The sequence below is a fragment of the Ochotona curzoniae genome, unplaced genomic scaffold (genome assembly GCF_017591425.1).
Source record: "Ochotona curzoniae isolate NIBS_2020 unplaced genomic scaffold, NIBS_Ocur_1.0 contig_908, whole genome shotgun sequence".
Classification (NCBI taxonomy): domain Eukaryota; kingdom Metazoa; phylum Chordata; class Mammalia; order Lagomorpha; family Ochotonidae; genus Ochotona; species Ochotona curzoniae.
The window spans coordinates 25,411,426-25,425,760 of record NW_024466607.1 but is presented as its reverse complement, the minus strand read 5'-3'; the positions used below and the strand labels follow the sequence as shown (position 1 = coordinate 25,425,760).

The following is a 14,335-nucleotide window of genomic DNA, read 5'->3' as shown; positions in this document are numbered from 1 at the left end:
TGATCCCTATCTAGAGACAAGAACTCAGAGACATACTGAGGATAATTTTCTAGGAGTCATACGGCCACTTACGGATTAGCAAGACCTCAGGTATTCAGAGCACAGGACCTCTACTTTCTGTTCTTTGACTCACACAATCACTGTCTTGTGTAATCCTTGTGGAGACCCAGTGAATACTTCAGTCTATCCTTATCCACAGTGTTGCTTTTGAGTTTCAGTGACTTGTCAGCTGAATTCTAAAAACACTAAAAAAAATCTACGAAGGAAGCATTTTAGGTGATTTCCTCATAGTACATTGTTATTGTTCTGCTTTATTAGTTGTTGTCATTAGGTTGTGACTGTCAACTAATTTCATTTTATCATAGGCATATATGTACGTGAAAAATGTATAGCTTCTGTAGAATTTGGTAGCACCCCATGCTTTAATGCATTCACTGAGTTTGGGAAAAGGATATATCATTCACTTAAGGAAGATAACGGCATGCTTGTTATTATTTTAGACACTTGGTGATAGAAGCTAAATATATAAGGGACTGGCTTGTGTTTTCTAGCAGAAGGTGGGACAGCATTTACTCTGGTTCTCTCTGGTTTACCCAGTGTCCACCCCCAGGGAACTGAACCTTCCTCAGCTGACTGTCTTTCCTGTGCTTGCTCAGGTGTTCCTGAAGAGTGACCGAGTGGCCCGCATGGTGCAGAGTGGAGGCTGCTCTGCCAATGACTCACGGGAGGTCTTCAAGAAGCACATCGAGAAAAGGGTCCGCAGCCTGCCTGAAATTGATGGCCTCAGCAAGGAGACTGTGCTGAGTTCTTGGATGGCCAAGTTTGATGCCATCTATCGTGGGGAAGAGGACCCCAGAAAACAGCAGGCCCGAATGACAGCCAGCGCAGCTTCGGAGCTGATTCTGAGTAAGGAGCAACTCTATGAGATGTTCCAGAACATTCTTGGGATCAAGAAGTTTGAACATCAACTCTTGTACAACGCCTGCCAGGTAAGGTGTCTCTGACATGGTCTTTCTTACCTGTGGCTAATCATAGCAGCATTAAGACTTCTGTGGGCTAGCTAATTAAAACACACACATAGATGTATAATATAAAATTTTGTTTACAACATTAGTGTAAAGATTAGTGTAATGCAGACTAGATGTATTAAAGGGAATTGAAACATTGTGTACCCTTAAAATCCACATTCGTGTTGGCAACAAATTTACTGTATCTGATGGGCAAATTGCTTCTATGTCTCGAAAGTGCTAGAAATCTAAATATTGGCCCTTTAAAAAAAGATTACCCTTGATAATACACATTTATGACACAAAATGATATTTTGACATCTTATTTTCTTTTCATCCAACTTCTAAGCTGGATGGAGTTTTGTTTTTGAGAGGAATCAAGGAGAATTTTGAACTTCTCACTGAATACCAACATAAAATTGAATTTTTCTTATTCAGAATATGTTTGTACCTGAGGCATCATTTTTAGAGACTAGAATAGGCAGATGGCATTAGCCTCCACTGCTATGTTCTCTAACAGAAGAAGATATTACACCTTCAAGAGAAATGACCATCATCCACTCCAGTTCTATGCAAGATTTAGTATTGCAGAGCTAGGCAAGTCTTCCTAAACCTGCATTTTGTCAGCTTTCCTATTACTTTAACTAAAATAACTGAAGAACATCCTGGGAAGGAAAAGACTTTCTTTCAGTTTACAGGCTGAGGTGAGGCTGTGAACATTGAGGCTGGTGAGGCTGTGAACATTGACTGGTGTCTGGTGGAAGTGAGTAGGGGCCGAGTGTGCACAGAGAGATCACACGTTGAGCCAGCAAGCAGAAACCATCCTCATTTACCTTTCTGTGGTCTCTGCTTACAGAGCCATTACAATTTGATCATGAGGTTTTACCCTACAACTTAATCCAGTCCAGCAACTTCAATGGGCTAAACTCTACCCCAATCCACGAAACCTTAGTATTAACCTTTGCTCTTGATCTTAGATTTTGGAATTCAAATGCCAGCTAAATCCTCAACTGCCTACTAGGCACTAAATTAGCCTAGGGTTTAATTTTTTCTTTGGTGATAGCTTATTGAACTTAGTTTCTATGTTTGTTCAGCATCAGCATCGTTGCCATAAAGGCACTGTTATATCACTTCTTGTCGTCCCTGTGGCTTTTAGCTTCTGAATAGAGTTGAACTGAAGGACTCCTTTCTCTTCAAAATAAATTACTTTTATAATCATTTTATCCTCACCATGTTTTCTGTGAGTTAGAATAAAGTGGAATAGCATTAAACAACAATGCCCTCTCTCCTCTGAATAGTAATTTTCCCCTTAATCAAAAGAAAATTGTAAGAAAGAGAAAAAAGATTACCTCTTGGGACAAGGATATTTAAGTCATTTAGTGTTTATTCTCTTAAATTAATCTAATTATTTTTCCAGAGTTTTGTATCAGTAGTAAATATGGGTAAACTATATATAAATAATTATATTAAAAATACAAATGGCTATATATAATTTTAGACTGAATAAAATAGGATTTTATTCGTTGAGTATACAAATAGGCAAATCTGACTTTCCCGTTGCCAATATTCTGAATTATGAGTATATTGATAAATGATAGAAGTATTTTAGGAAAAAAGTAAGACTGGTAATGGTGATATATCACAAATATTATAGAAATGGATATTTTCATACCCTAATGCTTGAATAATTTATTATTACAGCTTTACTGTCATCTGTTAATCTTTAACAAAACACCTAAAACAATGGACAGACCATTTGTTATTTTTTGAAGATTTATTTAATTTAAGAAGCAAAATCAGAGATACAGAGAGGAAGTGACATATAGATCTTCTATCTGATGGTTCACTTTCCAAATGATCTCAATGACCAGGGCTTGGCTACACTGAAGCGAGGAGCCAGTAGCTTCATCTGTGTCTCCCACATAGATGCAAGCACTTGTGTCACTCTCTGCTGTACTCTCAAGCATGTTAGCAGGGAGCTGGATCAGAGGTGGAGAAGCCAGGATTTGTGCTAGAACCCATATGAAATGCTATCATTGCATTTTGGGGCTTAATTTATTATGCAACAACATTGACTACAGCGGGCAAACCGTTTGAACCAACATTTCTACCCATAGGAATTTGTTCTAAATAAACATTCAAGACTTACTTAATTGTGTTCAATCAGAAGATGTTCATGTCAGCCTTTGTAAAAAAATATTTATTTATTTTACTTGAACGAGTTACAGTGAGAAAGAAAGGTCTTCCATCTGCTGATTGACTCCCTAAATGGCACAACAACAAAAGCTGGGAGCCAGGAGTTTTTTCTGGGTTTTTCACTTGTGTGTGGAGCCCAAAGCCTTGAACATTCTCTGCTGCTTTCACAGGCCACCAATAGGGAGCTGGATCAGAAGTGGAGCAATCAGATCCAGAGACAGTACCCATATGGGATGCTGGCTCTGCAGGCAGAAAATTAACCTCATATGCTACCATGCTGAGCCTTCACTGCAACCTTTTGTATGCAGTGACAACTATGATGCCTGGGTTAATTGGATTCTGATTTAACTATATCAGAGAATATTCTTCATCCAAAGAGATGTTAAAGAGCAAAGCATACTAGTAGGAGGGAAAATTGTCCTTTAGTAGTTAAGTGGAAAATCTGACTGTGAAAAAGAATATAAAGATGCAACTCTATTTTTATGGGGGGAAAGGGATATAAAAAGTCCTAGATGGACAAAAATCAGAAAGTTTTATCTGTACTTTTTAGGAGATAGCCTTGTGGTTGATTTTTATGGTTTTCACCTGTGTCTTCCTATTACTCCAAATTTTCAGCCTTGAATATATAATTATAAACAAATATCAAAAGTCTTGATGAAAAGTAACAGAAACAATAATATAAAAAGAAAATTATCTTCTAAATTTTGTCCTACACTTTAGCCCATGGACCTACATTGCCATTTCTGAGTACCACTTACATGATTATTTATGTAATATTTTTTACTAAGCCAACTCGATGAACCTTTTTAAGACATCATATTTTCACAAGCAAAAAGGTAAAATTACAGAAAGGCTATGCTAGTGTCATTTTATTATTTCAGATATGTAGTCAAGTGAAGCATAACCATTGCAATAGCAGCTCTGTCTGCATTGACCCTTTCAGTTCACTGCACACTTTACCGTTGTTGTGTGAGGCAGGCTGGGGGCAGCTAGTTGGCTGGCACAGTCAGGTTTGTGGGACACAGCTCGCTGACACAGTTCATCAATATAGCTCTTTACTGACCCAAGCAGCCTTCACCTGAAGTGTGCATAGCCAGCAGTCGAGTGGAGACTCATGGACTTCAGTTCCCTTGTCTTCCCTGACTGGCAGGATGTCCTTGGACAGGCAGGAGAAGTACTGTGCCTTGCACAGTGACACAGTCAGGTGTCAACATTGATAGATTTATTCACTTCCTCTCGGATGACGGGTCTGCAACATTCCATCAGTTCACAGAAGCAAGGCATTTGGGAATGAAGTCGTAAAGTTTTTACCCTCAATTTCCTTAAATTATTTGTTGTTTGGATTTGCACTTGCTGTACTCTCTTTTCACGACTGGCCAAAGCAGTTCCTAAATTTCAAAGCCAGAAATATGCATTCTGCTTTCCTCTTTGCTATGTCACATTCTAGGAGAAATAATCCGAGTTCTGATGCTGCTTTCCGAAAGTTTACTGGTATTCCTCTTTATGAGATTTTGCTAGCAGCTGGCATTTTTATCTTAGATGAGAATAGGCACTTACCAAAGAGCCATTATGTCAGTACTATATCACTTGTCTGTTGTAACATGAGCAACGTTAACAGAAGAAGAAAGCCAGAAGGTGTGACGAATGTCTTTATGTTAGCTTATGGAATTTTTAAAAATTGGTTTTATTTATTTAAGAACTTATGGATCAGTCTTGTAGTAAGTTGCTTGTATTTATATGATCACATATGTGAAGATTTGGGGAACTTTTCTCATCAATATTGTTATTTTTCATAGATTTTAAAAGGAGCAGTGAATCAGCAGATAGAAGATTCTTTCTCTCCCTCTTCGTCTTTCCTTATTCCTCCCTTCTCTTCCTTCCTCTTTGTCTCTTCCTCCCTTAGGCTCATTTTTCTCTGTCTCCCTCTCTCCCTCTTTCCCTCACCCTCTCTCCTTTTCCTGTCCTCCTTTCTATTCCCCCTCCCTCGTGTGTGTGTGTGTGTGTGTGTGTGTATCTTTCTGCCTATCTGTAACTCTGGCTTTAACAATAAATGAATCTGTAAAACAAAACAGCTTAGATTTACAGTCTGAAAAAGGGGAAAAAATGTGCTTTTGTATTTTAAAAGGTTTATTTATTTAAAAGACAGAAACAGAGAAGGATGGGGCAGAGCTAGGGAGAAGGAGATCTTCCATCTGCTGGTTAATTCCCCAAATGCCGCCAAAAGCCAGCACTGAACCATGCCAATGCCAGGAGCCCAGAAATCAGTCCAGGAGTCCAGGCTAGGTGGCAGAGACCCAAGTACTTGAGCCATCGCCTCCTGTCTTCCAGGGTGTGCATTAGCAGGAAGCCAGAACTTGAAACCCAGGCATTCTAGTTTGGGGTGCAGGCATCCCAACTGATGTCTTAACCCTTGTGTCTAAGGCCCACTTCTACATCTTTATATATTTTTGTATTTAATGAAGCAAGTCAACTAATTTTGAAGAGAAGTGAACAGGTATCGGCAAAGTCAGTATATTGCTTCCTTGTGCTATATTTTTGCTTTATGAAAATGCCTTTTCTGGTTATGCTATTACTTTTCATCTCCTAGTTGCTAAAGAACATCTGCAACATGACTGTACTCTTCTCCATAGCCATCACTTGTAGCTGACAGGCAGCAGGACCAAGAGATGTATACCAGTTAGCCGAGATGACAGTGTTCATTTCGTTTCTCAATTTATGGGTATTTCTCAGACTCTGAAAGACTTAACTGGAAACACACAGAATATGATTTCTCAGTCTATAAACACCTTTTGCTTTTCAACACAGGATTTTCCATTGTTATTGAACTACTAATTTTCTGAACATTTCATTTCCTTTCCTCCAAGCCATCATCAATGTAGCCCTTGATGATGTGGTTATCTTATTACTGTACTAACTTCCTTGAACTTGATTAGCACTTGGCAGCTTTTCAGATAGTTTATTAGACTCTGAAGAGAACCCTCACATTACCAAGCTTTCAGCTGTGACCCAGATTGCCAGGCTGTATCCACAGCTCATTACCATGATCTTAATCTCCTTATAGTTACATAGATTTTACAATTCCAGCGGCTTTCTGTGGATCTATTGGCTGACAGTTTCTTCTCCTGTGTTCTGTTACTCACTTTAGTCCTTAGCAACAGTATTCCTTGGCATATCATTTTCTTTCAGTAAGTATCTATTGGAGCAATGTCTTAAATTTTTTAAAGATTTATTTGTTTTTATTGGAAAAGCAGATATGCAGAGAGGAGGACAAAGAGGAAGATCTTCCATCTGATGGTTCACACCCCAAGTGGCCTTAATGGCCAAAACTGAGCCAGAAGTTTTTTCTGAGTCTCCCATGTGGATGCAAGGTCCCAAGACTTTGGCCTGTCCTCCATTGCCCTCCCAGGCCACAAACAGGGAGCTGGATGGGAAGCAGGTCCACCGGGATTAGAGCCGGCGCCCATATGGGATCCCGGTGCATTCAAGGTAAGGACTTGAGACAGTACGTTACGGCTACGGGCCCTTAATTTTTATTTTTAATTTTGAATTTTGTGATACAATTCTGTAGACTCTGAGATTCCAGTCCCCCATAATGTTTTGAAATTTGAAGATAAAGGAGATAGCAGTGAAGTTTAGACACTTTTATTTAGAAACACATTTTGATTCATTGAACAGATACCTTTTGGTCCCTACTCTCTGCTGGGCTTCACATTATTTTATCCTGAGGAAAAGCTCTGCTATCCACCCATACTACTCCCAAAGTTGTTGTTCTGGGGGGTTTTGTGGTTTTTGTTGTGTTGGATTCCCTTGTAACAAATAGCCACATATATACTAGGTTAAAAGAATACATATTTATTATTGCAGTTTTTCTAGATCAGAAGTCTAGGCAAAATTTGAACCCATTTTCAGCTTCCATTCTCACAAGGTTGTGTTCTCACAGCTCTTTTCCTTGCAACTATAGGATGTTTCAGATTCAGTAAAGCCGAAGACAGAGAGAGACTGACTCATCGGTGTTTCGAATCTCTGATTTGTAGACCCACTTTTAAAAGGCACACAAGAATAATGTTCATAATATCCTTTTATGCTACTTTAAGGGCAGCTGATGAAGTGCTTTAAATCTGCTTTCTTCACTCTTGCCACACACTGTTGATCAGAAACAAGTTACAGGTTCTGTGTACACCCGAGGAGGAGGCTTAGTTGGACATGATTTCCTAGGGGTCATCCTCGGGTTGTCTGCCTTGGTGTCCTATCCCATTGCCTAGTTTTTCACGGCTCCTTCAAGGATTGAAGTATAACCAATTTTAGAGCATCTCTCACTCACCATTCTTCCTAAAATAGGTTTACCCTTTTTGGGTTGCTTGACTTTCTGAAACAGTACGCTCTTTTATTATTCTCATCATACGTGATACAACCTGAAATTACCTTCATACTTATCTTGTCTGTCTCCTCTAGACTGCTCCTTTAAGAGAAAGGAAATGTGGAATTTACCACTATACAGATAACAGCACACTGCCAGTCTCCCAATAAACACTCAGTTAAATATCGGCTACACCAGCAAATTGTGCAACCAAGACATTTATGACTTCCTGGGTCTTTAAATGTCCGCATTCCACAAGTGTACTTGGTCATTTTTATTCTTTAGGGGATAAGCAAAGTGCAACAATGATGTAGGCCTTTCAGGCTGCAAATGGATATGCCTGCCAATGCTCCTACTTTACAAAATGAAGTTTATCTGAGGGCAACAGTATCCCTACAGGCATAAATTGTCCTTCCACTCACACTCAACCTGTCCATCCCATCACATGGTGGACCAAAGAAGGGCAGAGATTCATCTTGGCTTTCCAAAGTCACACTGCCCCCAACAGTCATTAGATGGTTGGTAGACTGTCAGTTTTAAGTGACTTCACTTGCTAAATGTAGTTGAATTTCAACCTTCTTGGAATATGTGAAGAAGCCAAGATGTGTATACTACATATCATATTCTAGTCAGGGGACAACATTAAAGGTATTAAAGCTACATGGGGTACAGGGACAGAGTGCAATATTTAATTTCCCAAAGCAACAATTTCCTGATAATCATTCGTGATTTTTCTTCTATATCAGTTGTTCCTAGAACACATGGATGGATGTTTCGGTGGGATTGCACCTACTGTTATTGAAAGATGGGAGCAATAAAATGTTGAAGTTGTAAGATAGAGGGTGCCCTGTACCTGAGGAGTGGGAAATTGGACATTTTCTATACAACCCTGAAAACTTCCAGACACATTTCAGCAGTCTCTTTGTGGCCAAAAAGGAGCCATAAAATGTTTATAAGAATTGAACCACAAAATTATAATCAAAGGTGTTAAGGATATCCAGAAAAACACATAAAAATAGCATTTTCTACTTCCTTCACCTTTCACTAGTGAAGAAACCTATTATAGACTGTGTAGTATAGCCTTGCAAATAAGAATACTTTACCAGCCTGCTGACGTGTTTTGTTAGCCCAGAGTTCCCGTAGTTTTGAATTTACCTATTTCTTCCAATAAGCAGATCATATTTCTCACCTCCTCATGATTCAGACTTAAAATTAGCAGCATCTTGGAAATTGGAGTGCCGTATGTTACTTACCTTTTGTTGTCAGTCCCTCTTGTTTTAAGCATTTGATTCCATATCAGTCTGTTATGGTGAGCTCTTGGTGACTAGAGACCTCATGATATGTGTTTTGATCTATAGTAGAATAATAATAATACCTACAAAATATTAAGTATTAAACCTTTTATTATGTGCTGGACACTAAGACCTGTTGTCTTATGCATTATTATATAAAATAGTCATAAACATATGAGAGAGATGTTTTACTAATTTATCTTAATAAGGAAACTAAAAGGGAAAGAGAGGGCAGTAGGGATAAATAGAGCTGATGATATTTCTGAGGCAAAAACACTAAGAGAGCTAGGGGTTTGAAGTCAAGATTAAATGAATTCAATGCAAGCTCTCAAATTTAGTTGCTGAAAACAGTAGTCTAGCTTGTCAATAGATACAGATTTAGCATAACTTTGCCATAGATACACTACATTTTGAAGATGAAATCGAAATTTTATTGATCTTGTCAATACTCTAGGAAGGTAGGTGCATATGTGTCTTACTAAATAATTTGTGTATCTTTCTTTTAATATAGCCAGCTCATTCTTCCTAAGGTTTGTTGAAGTAAACAGAAGGTCAGCTAAGGACTGGATTCTGGTTACTGGCTAATTATATTAATGGACATGTCTATTTAGAGGAGACTCATTAGGTTTATATTTGCTTCACTCCCTCAGGTTGTAGCATATCAAATGTTTCCTGATTTAATCTTTAAAATGTACTTAACTGAGTGCCATAGTGTTTGGAGGATGGTGACTGAAGAATGGGAAATGCTTGTCCTTTTGCTTGTGTGTCATCCAGCCAATTGAATAATCCCAAAAAAGCAGCATGAGCACCCACCCAGATGGGGCCAATGACCCAAAATTTAAGGGTTGTTCTTTGGAGGAAGAAAACCCACAAAGAACTCAAAAACTGTAACAATAATCAAATCACAGATTTCTGAAATTATGAATTAAATTAGAAGCATGCATTTGGCCTAGTGGTTAAGATGCTAGTTAAGGCCCCAGCCTACCACATCAGAGGCCCTTGTTTGAGTTATGATGCTGAACCCTGTATTCTGAATTCTGTCTTCCTGCTAATGTGGGCTCTGGTAAACTAGTGATGGCTCAAGTAATTACTTCTCTTGCCACACATATGGAAGGCTGGAATTGAGTTTATGGCTCCTGATTTGACCTGATTGAGCCGTGGCTGTTGCAACCATGGACATGAACTACCAAATAAGGGACCTCTCTCTCTTCATTTCAAATAAATTAATTTAATTAATTTAAATATTTAAAGAAAAATAATAGGATATTGGTTAAATCTTTTGGCTGTGTGGGCTTTGCCGTATTTTTGTTTTGTTTTGTTTTAAATAATCTTACATAGTTGATTGGGATACAAAGAGTCAAGGACTACAGGAAAGTGGGTAAGAGGACTTTTCCGTATTTTAGACCAACTATTTAATTTTGTCATTTTAGGAGAGCATATATAGAAAACATGTAAACATATGAACATGTGCTTCTGTAGAAAAAAAAATTTTTTTTTTTACAAAAACAAGTAGCTAAGAGTTAACTGAAGGACTGAGATAAATCATTACCACATCACCACAGCATAAAATATTTATTCTCAAGAAATATACTATGGCTATAAGGTCTTGCCTTTTTAACCCAAAATGTTCTAATAAAATTAACTCTTCATTTTGTGAACAGTAGAAATGGATGATTAATTATAATGTTGGAACTGAAGATGCAAACATTGTTTAATACAAAAACTAAGAATGTGATAGCAAGATGTGATTCTTAGTATATAAGACTTATTACAGGCTATGCTCTTTAGCACCATAAATCTTGGATAAGTTACTTCTCTATACACCAAAGTGCTGCTTTGAAAGTAGGGATCATAACAGAATGTGCCTGATTATGTTTACCGTAAAGCTGTGACAAGGTAATTAATCACTTAGCACTGTGTTTGGTATCATATGCATTTTACACATGTAAACTATCATTATCATTTATTATTATTGCCACTTGAGCCAAGACTTGGTTTATGATCAGAGATTTACCATGTGTTCAGTTTATAGACTTTCATAGCGAACAACTTTGAATTAGTTATAATTTAATCCTATTATTTTGAAATTAAGTATTTAATTATCAGTGGTGAAAAAAATAGGACATTAAGGTTGCAGAGATGTGAGGCCGCATTCTGAATCTACTGCTTTAATGTGTGATCTTGAATCTGCCAGTGAGTGAAGCTCGCTGAGCCTTGTTTTAATTCCTGTGTCTTAAAAAAATGTCTTTCTCATGAGAGGAATGTATAGATTAAAGCTAGATTTATGGAATCACTTTTTGAAATCAAACTGTGCTGTAGTGAAAGATCTGAAGTGTAAACTAACTTCCCTGCCTTCAAAAAGCATGGAATGCAGTTTGAAGGAACAAATTAATATGCAAGAAAAATAATCTTTAATACAAAGCCATTATGTGAAATACTAGACAATTATAATGTATAGTATGAATCCCAGCTCAGCTACATATTATCTCTGTGATCCTTAGAGAGTTAATAAATGTTTCCATGAAACAGCAATATTAGTAACTACTAGATGGAAATAAGGCCTTAAGTTTCCTGTTAAATTGCAGAGATTACATACATGCAAGCACAGCAGCTTGGGTTGGTCCTGGTAGTTACTTCCAGTGTTAATGGGAGCAGAAAGAGTGTGAGCACAGTGATACAACCTTCAACAGAGAGAGCAGGATGGAGCTCTCAGATAACCACAGGGCTTTTGATTAGTGAGAAGATACTCTGTTAGAAGATACTGATGGAGCTGGGTTTGAACAAAAAGGAGAATGTGTTTACAAATAACTGAGTGAGAGAAAATTATTTAAAGTATAAGGCATTTGATTAAATAATTAGCCTCAATTCTTAGTCTGCTATATTTGATTTTAGTACTCTGCCATGGCTTATTGAGCATTGAATGATTTCCACCTTTTGTCTGGTTCTAGCCCTTATGCTTGGTCTCAGGGATCTTCTGTCTAGCAGGTCCTGAGACCACTGGGGGTTGGCAGTGTGTGAGCAACAGTGTTCTTCTGTAGCAGAAGCACTGGAGACAAGCTGGTGGTGAGGGGTGTCTGTTTATTTTGGAGAAGTCACAAGTTTACATAGGGTAGGAACAGGGGACAGGCAGAAAAGCCATCCCAACAGTACTGAACACTGAACAAAGACACTGTGACTGGTTAATCGATATGTCTATCTCTTTGAACCTTCCAATGAAGTTAAAGGTCATAAAGCACAGGAAGCATAGGAAGCTGTGTCTCAGGGCAAACTCATTACCTGCTGAAGAGCAGGATGAATGTAACATTGACTTCCTGGAGTTTTTACCAAGAAAATCCTAGCACAGTTTGTTGAAGAGACATAGAAGAGAGATTGCTCTTGCTGCATGCCCAGTGATAAGGCCAAGTTGAACATTTCAGTTAGCCGAGACTATTGTCAGGGGTTCCCCTGGGGAAAAGGTGTGCTGTGTGCCTATGGCCTCCCACATGACTAGGCAGGCAGAGATCCAGGTGTGATCTCTCACAGCTTGGTCTGTCAGTGTTCTTTCAGCAAACTTCCAATCAGATGGCTTGAATGAGGTTGTGTACTCTGTCTTGGTGTATTCACACCTCAGTGCTCTTCTTTAAGAAGAACATGCCCCAGGTAGTTGTCACCCCTTCATCCTTGACCTTCAGTATGACCTATATGAAATGACTCTGATGGAACACTTGGCCTGCAGCCAAGCCCAAGGCTTCCACCAGCTAAATCCTATAGCTATGCTGTCTAGCCAAACCACATTTACATGAACATGATTGTAAACATACATTGGTGTAAGTCTTCATGTGGTTTGTATTCTAGCGCTATTGTGGCATTGACCAACAAACCAAAACAGTACTTTACAAAGTATGCATTATGGGTAAGATGATGAATAAGTGACACAGTTATGGCTGGACTAGAGTTTTAGTGTTAATTATAAACTTTAGTTTGAGAGCTGTATTAGTCCATTTTATGTTACAATAATAGAATGCCTGAGACTGAGTAATTTATAAATGGTAGAAGTTTGTTGAGCTTTTGGTTCTAAAGGATAAGAACTCCAAGGACATTGCAGCAGCTGCTGGCAAGGACTCATAATGTGTAGGAGAATAAGCAAGAGAGTGAGTGCAGAGACTAAACAAGAGGGTTAGCCCACAAGCTACCCTTCCAAGCTGGTTGATAATTTGTTCAGGATTTGCTCTGTGGGTATCTCATTCACTGGGTAGTCCTTTGAGTAACACATGCATGATGTTAGTTTTTCATGAACATATTTAGTTGAGCTTTTTTGTAAATTTCTGTTAACAAAGTTTTATAGAAAAGACATCAATATTTAATCTCTTCATTCTAGTGTTCTTCCTTTATGCCAGATCAGACAATTGACATTTTATTTGAGCCACAGCCCTCAGGGAAATGAAGAGAATGTCTTCATGTTTTCCCTTAAATCTAAGGAGAACAATACACAAACCAATGGAAAATTAGTGCCAAGTCTCACAGAGAGTAGTAAGAACTTGATTTTTGCACACAATGCCCACACTGAGCTCCTGCTATCTTCCAGCGCTTCCCATGCCACAGTGTTTTATTTAATTCTTTTTAATAGAAACCAGTGAGATCAGTTAGAATGGTAGGTTCGTAATCATCTAGCTGATTGTGTTAGTTTCAAATAGGCTAAACTTTTATAACCTAAGAGACCTAAAGCACTTTCTTTTTCTTTTCTATAAAGGTCTAATTTGGAGTTTATCTTCAAAGGAATTGTCTGTGTACATTCAATAAATGGCACCACCTTTCATTCATGTTCAGCCACAGAAAGGGGAGAGGAGGAAGTGATAGATTGCTGAATCTTAAGGACAAAACTCTAACTTGTATTAACTTCTGTTCCATCCCATTATTGAGAACACTTATAACCATATCTCAAAGAGCCTGGCCAGTGTTACATCAAGCTGGGAAACCAGTTACTCAATTTTGGGGTTGGGAAGATCCAAACATTAAAATGAAGAAAGTGTGAATGAATACTAATGCTGGCCCCAATACCTTATGTATGTATTTTCGTACTTTCATGACCAATACTCAAGTATGTGACCATAACAGAGATAGATTAATGTTGACTGTCTTGATTCCTCTCATACACATATATGTATGATATACATACCATACACACATACATTTATGTGTATGCATATGTATGCATTGAGATGTCATACACATATACATGCATACACTGTATGTGCACATGTGTACATGCATATAAATATGTTCGTGCATATCATACATGTATGCATATGTACATGTACACACATATACATGTATCTATTTATCTATATATTTAATTTTCTTCAATGACTAATTTTTACCCATATTGGAGAGATTCATTCACATTGATATACACAGCTCTATTAGTTCATTTTCTGAATGAGAGTTCATGGATATTAGATAATTGATTAACTCAATAAAGAAATTCCAGATTGTTTGAAATTATA

At 38.0% G+C, this 14,335-nt stretch overlaps 1 protein-coding gene across 17 annotated transcripts in view; it reads left to right on the top strand.

Annotated features, from left to right (window-relative positions):
- The window catches only part of CADPS (calcium dependent secretion activator), a 424,483-nt gene that overhangs the window by 116,360 nt on the left and 293,788 nt on the right, over window positions 1-14,335 (top strand). For all 17 annotated transcript variants that reach the window (XM_040994760.1, XM_040994752.1, XM_040994757.1 and 14 more), the window contains one exon: window positions 657-989. In XM_040994760.1, coding sequence (XP_040850694.1) covers window positions 657-989 — 333 coding nt within the window. The remainder of the gene's footprint in view (window positions 1-656; window positions 990-14,335) is intronic.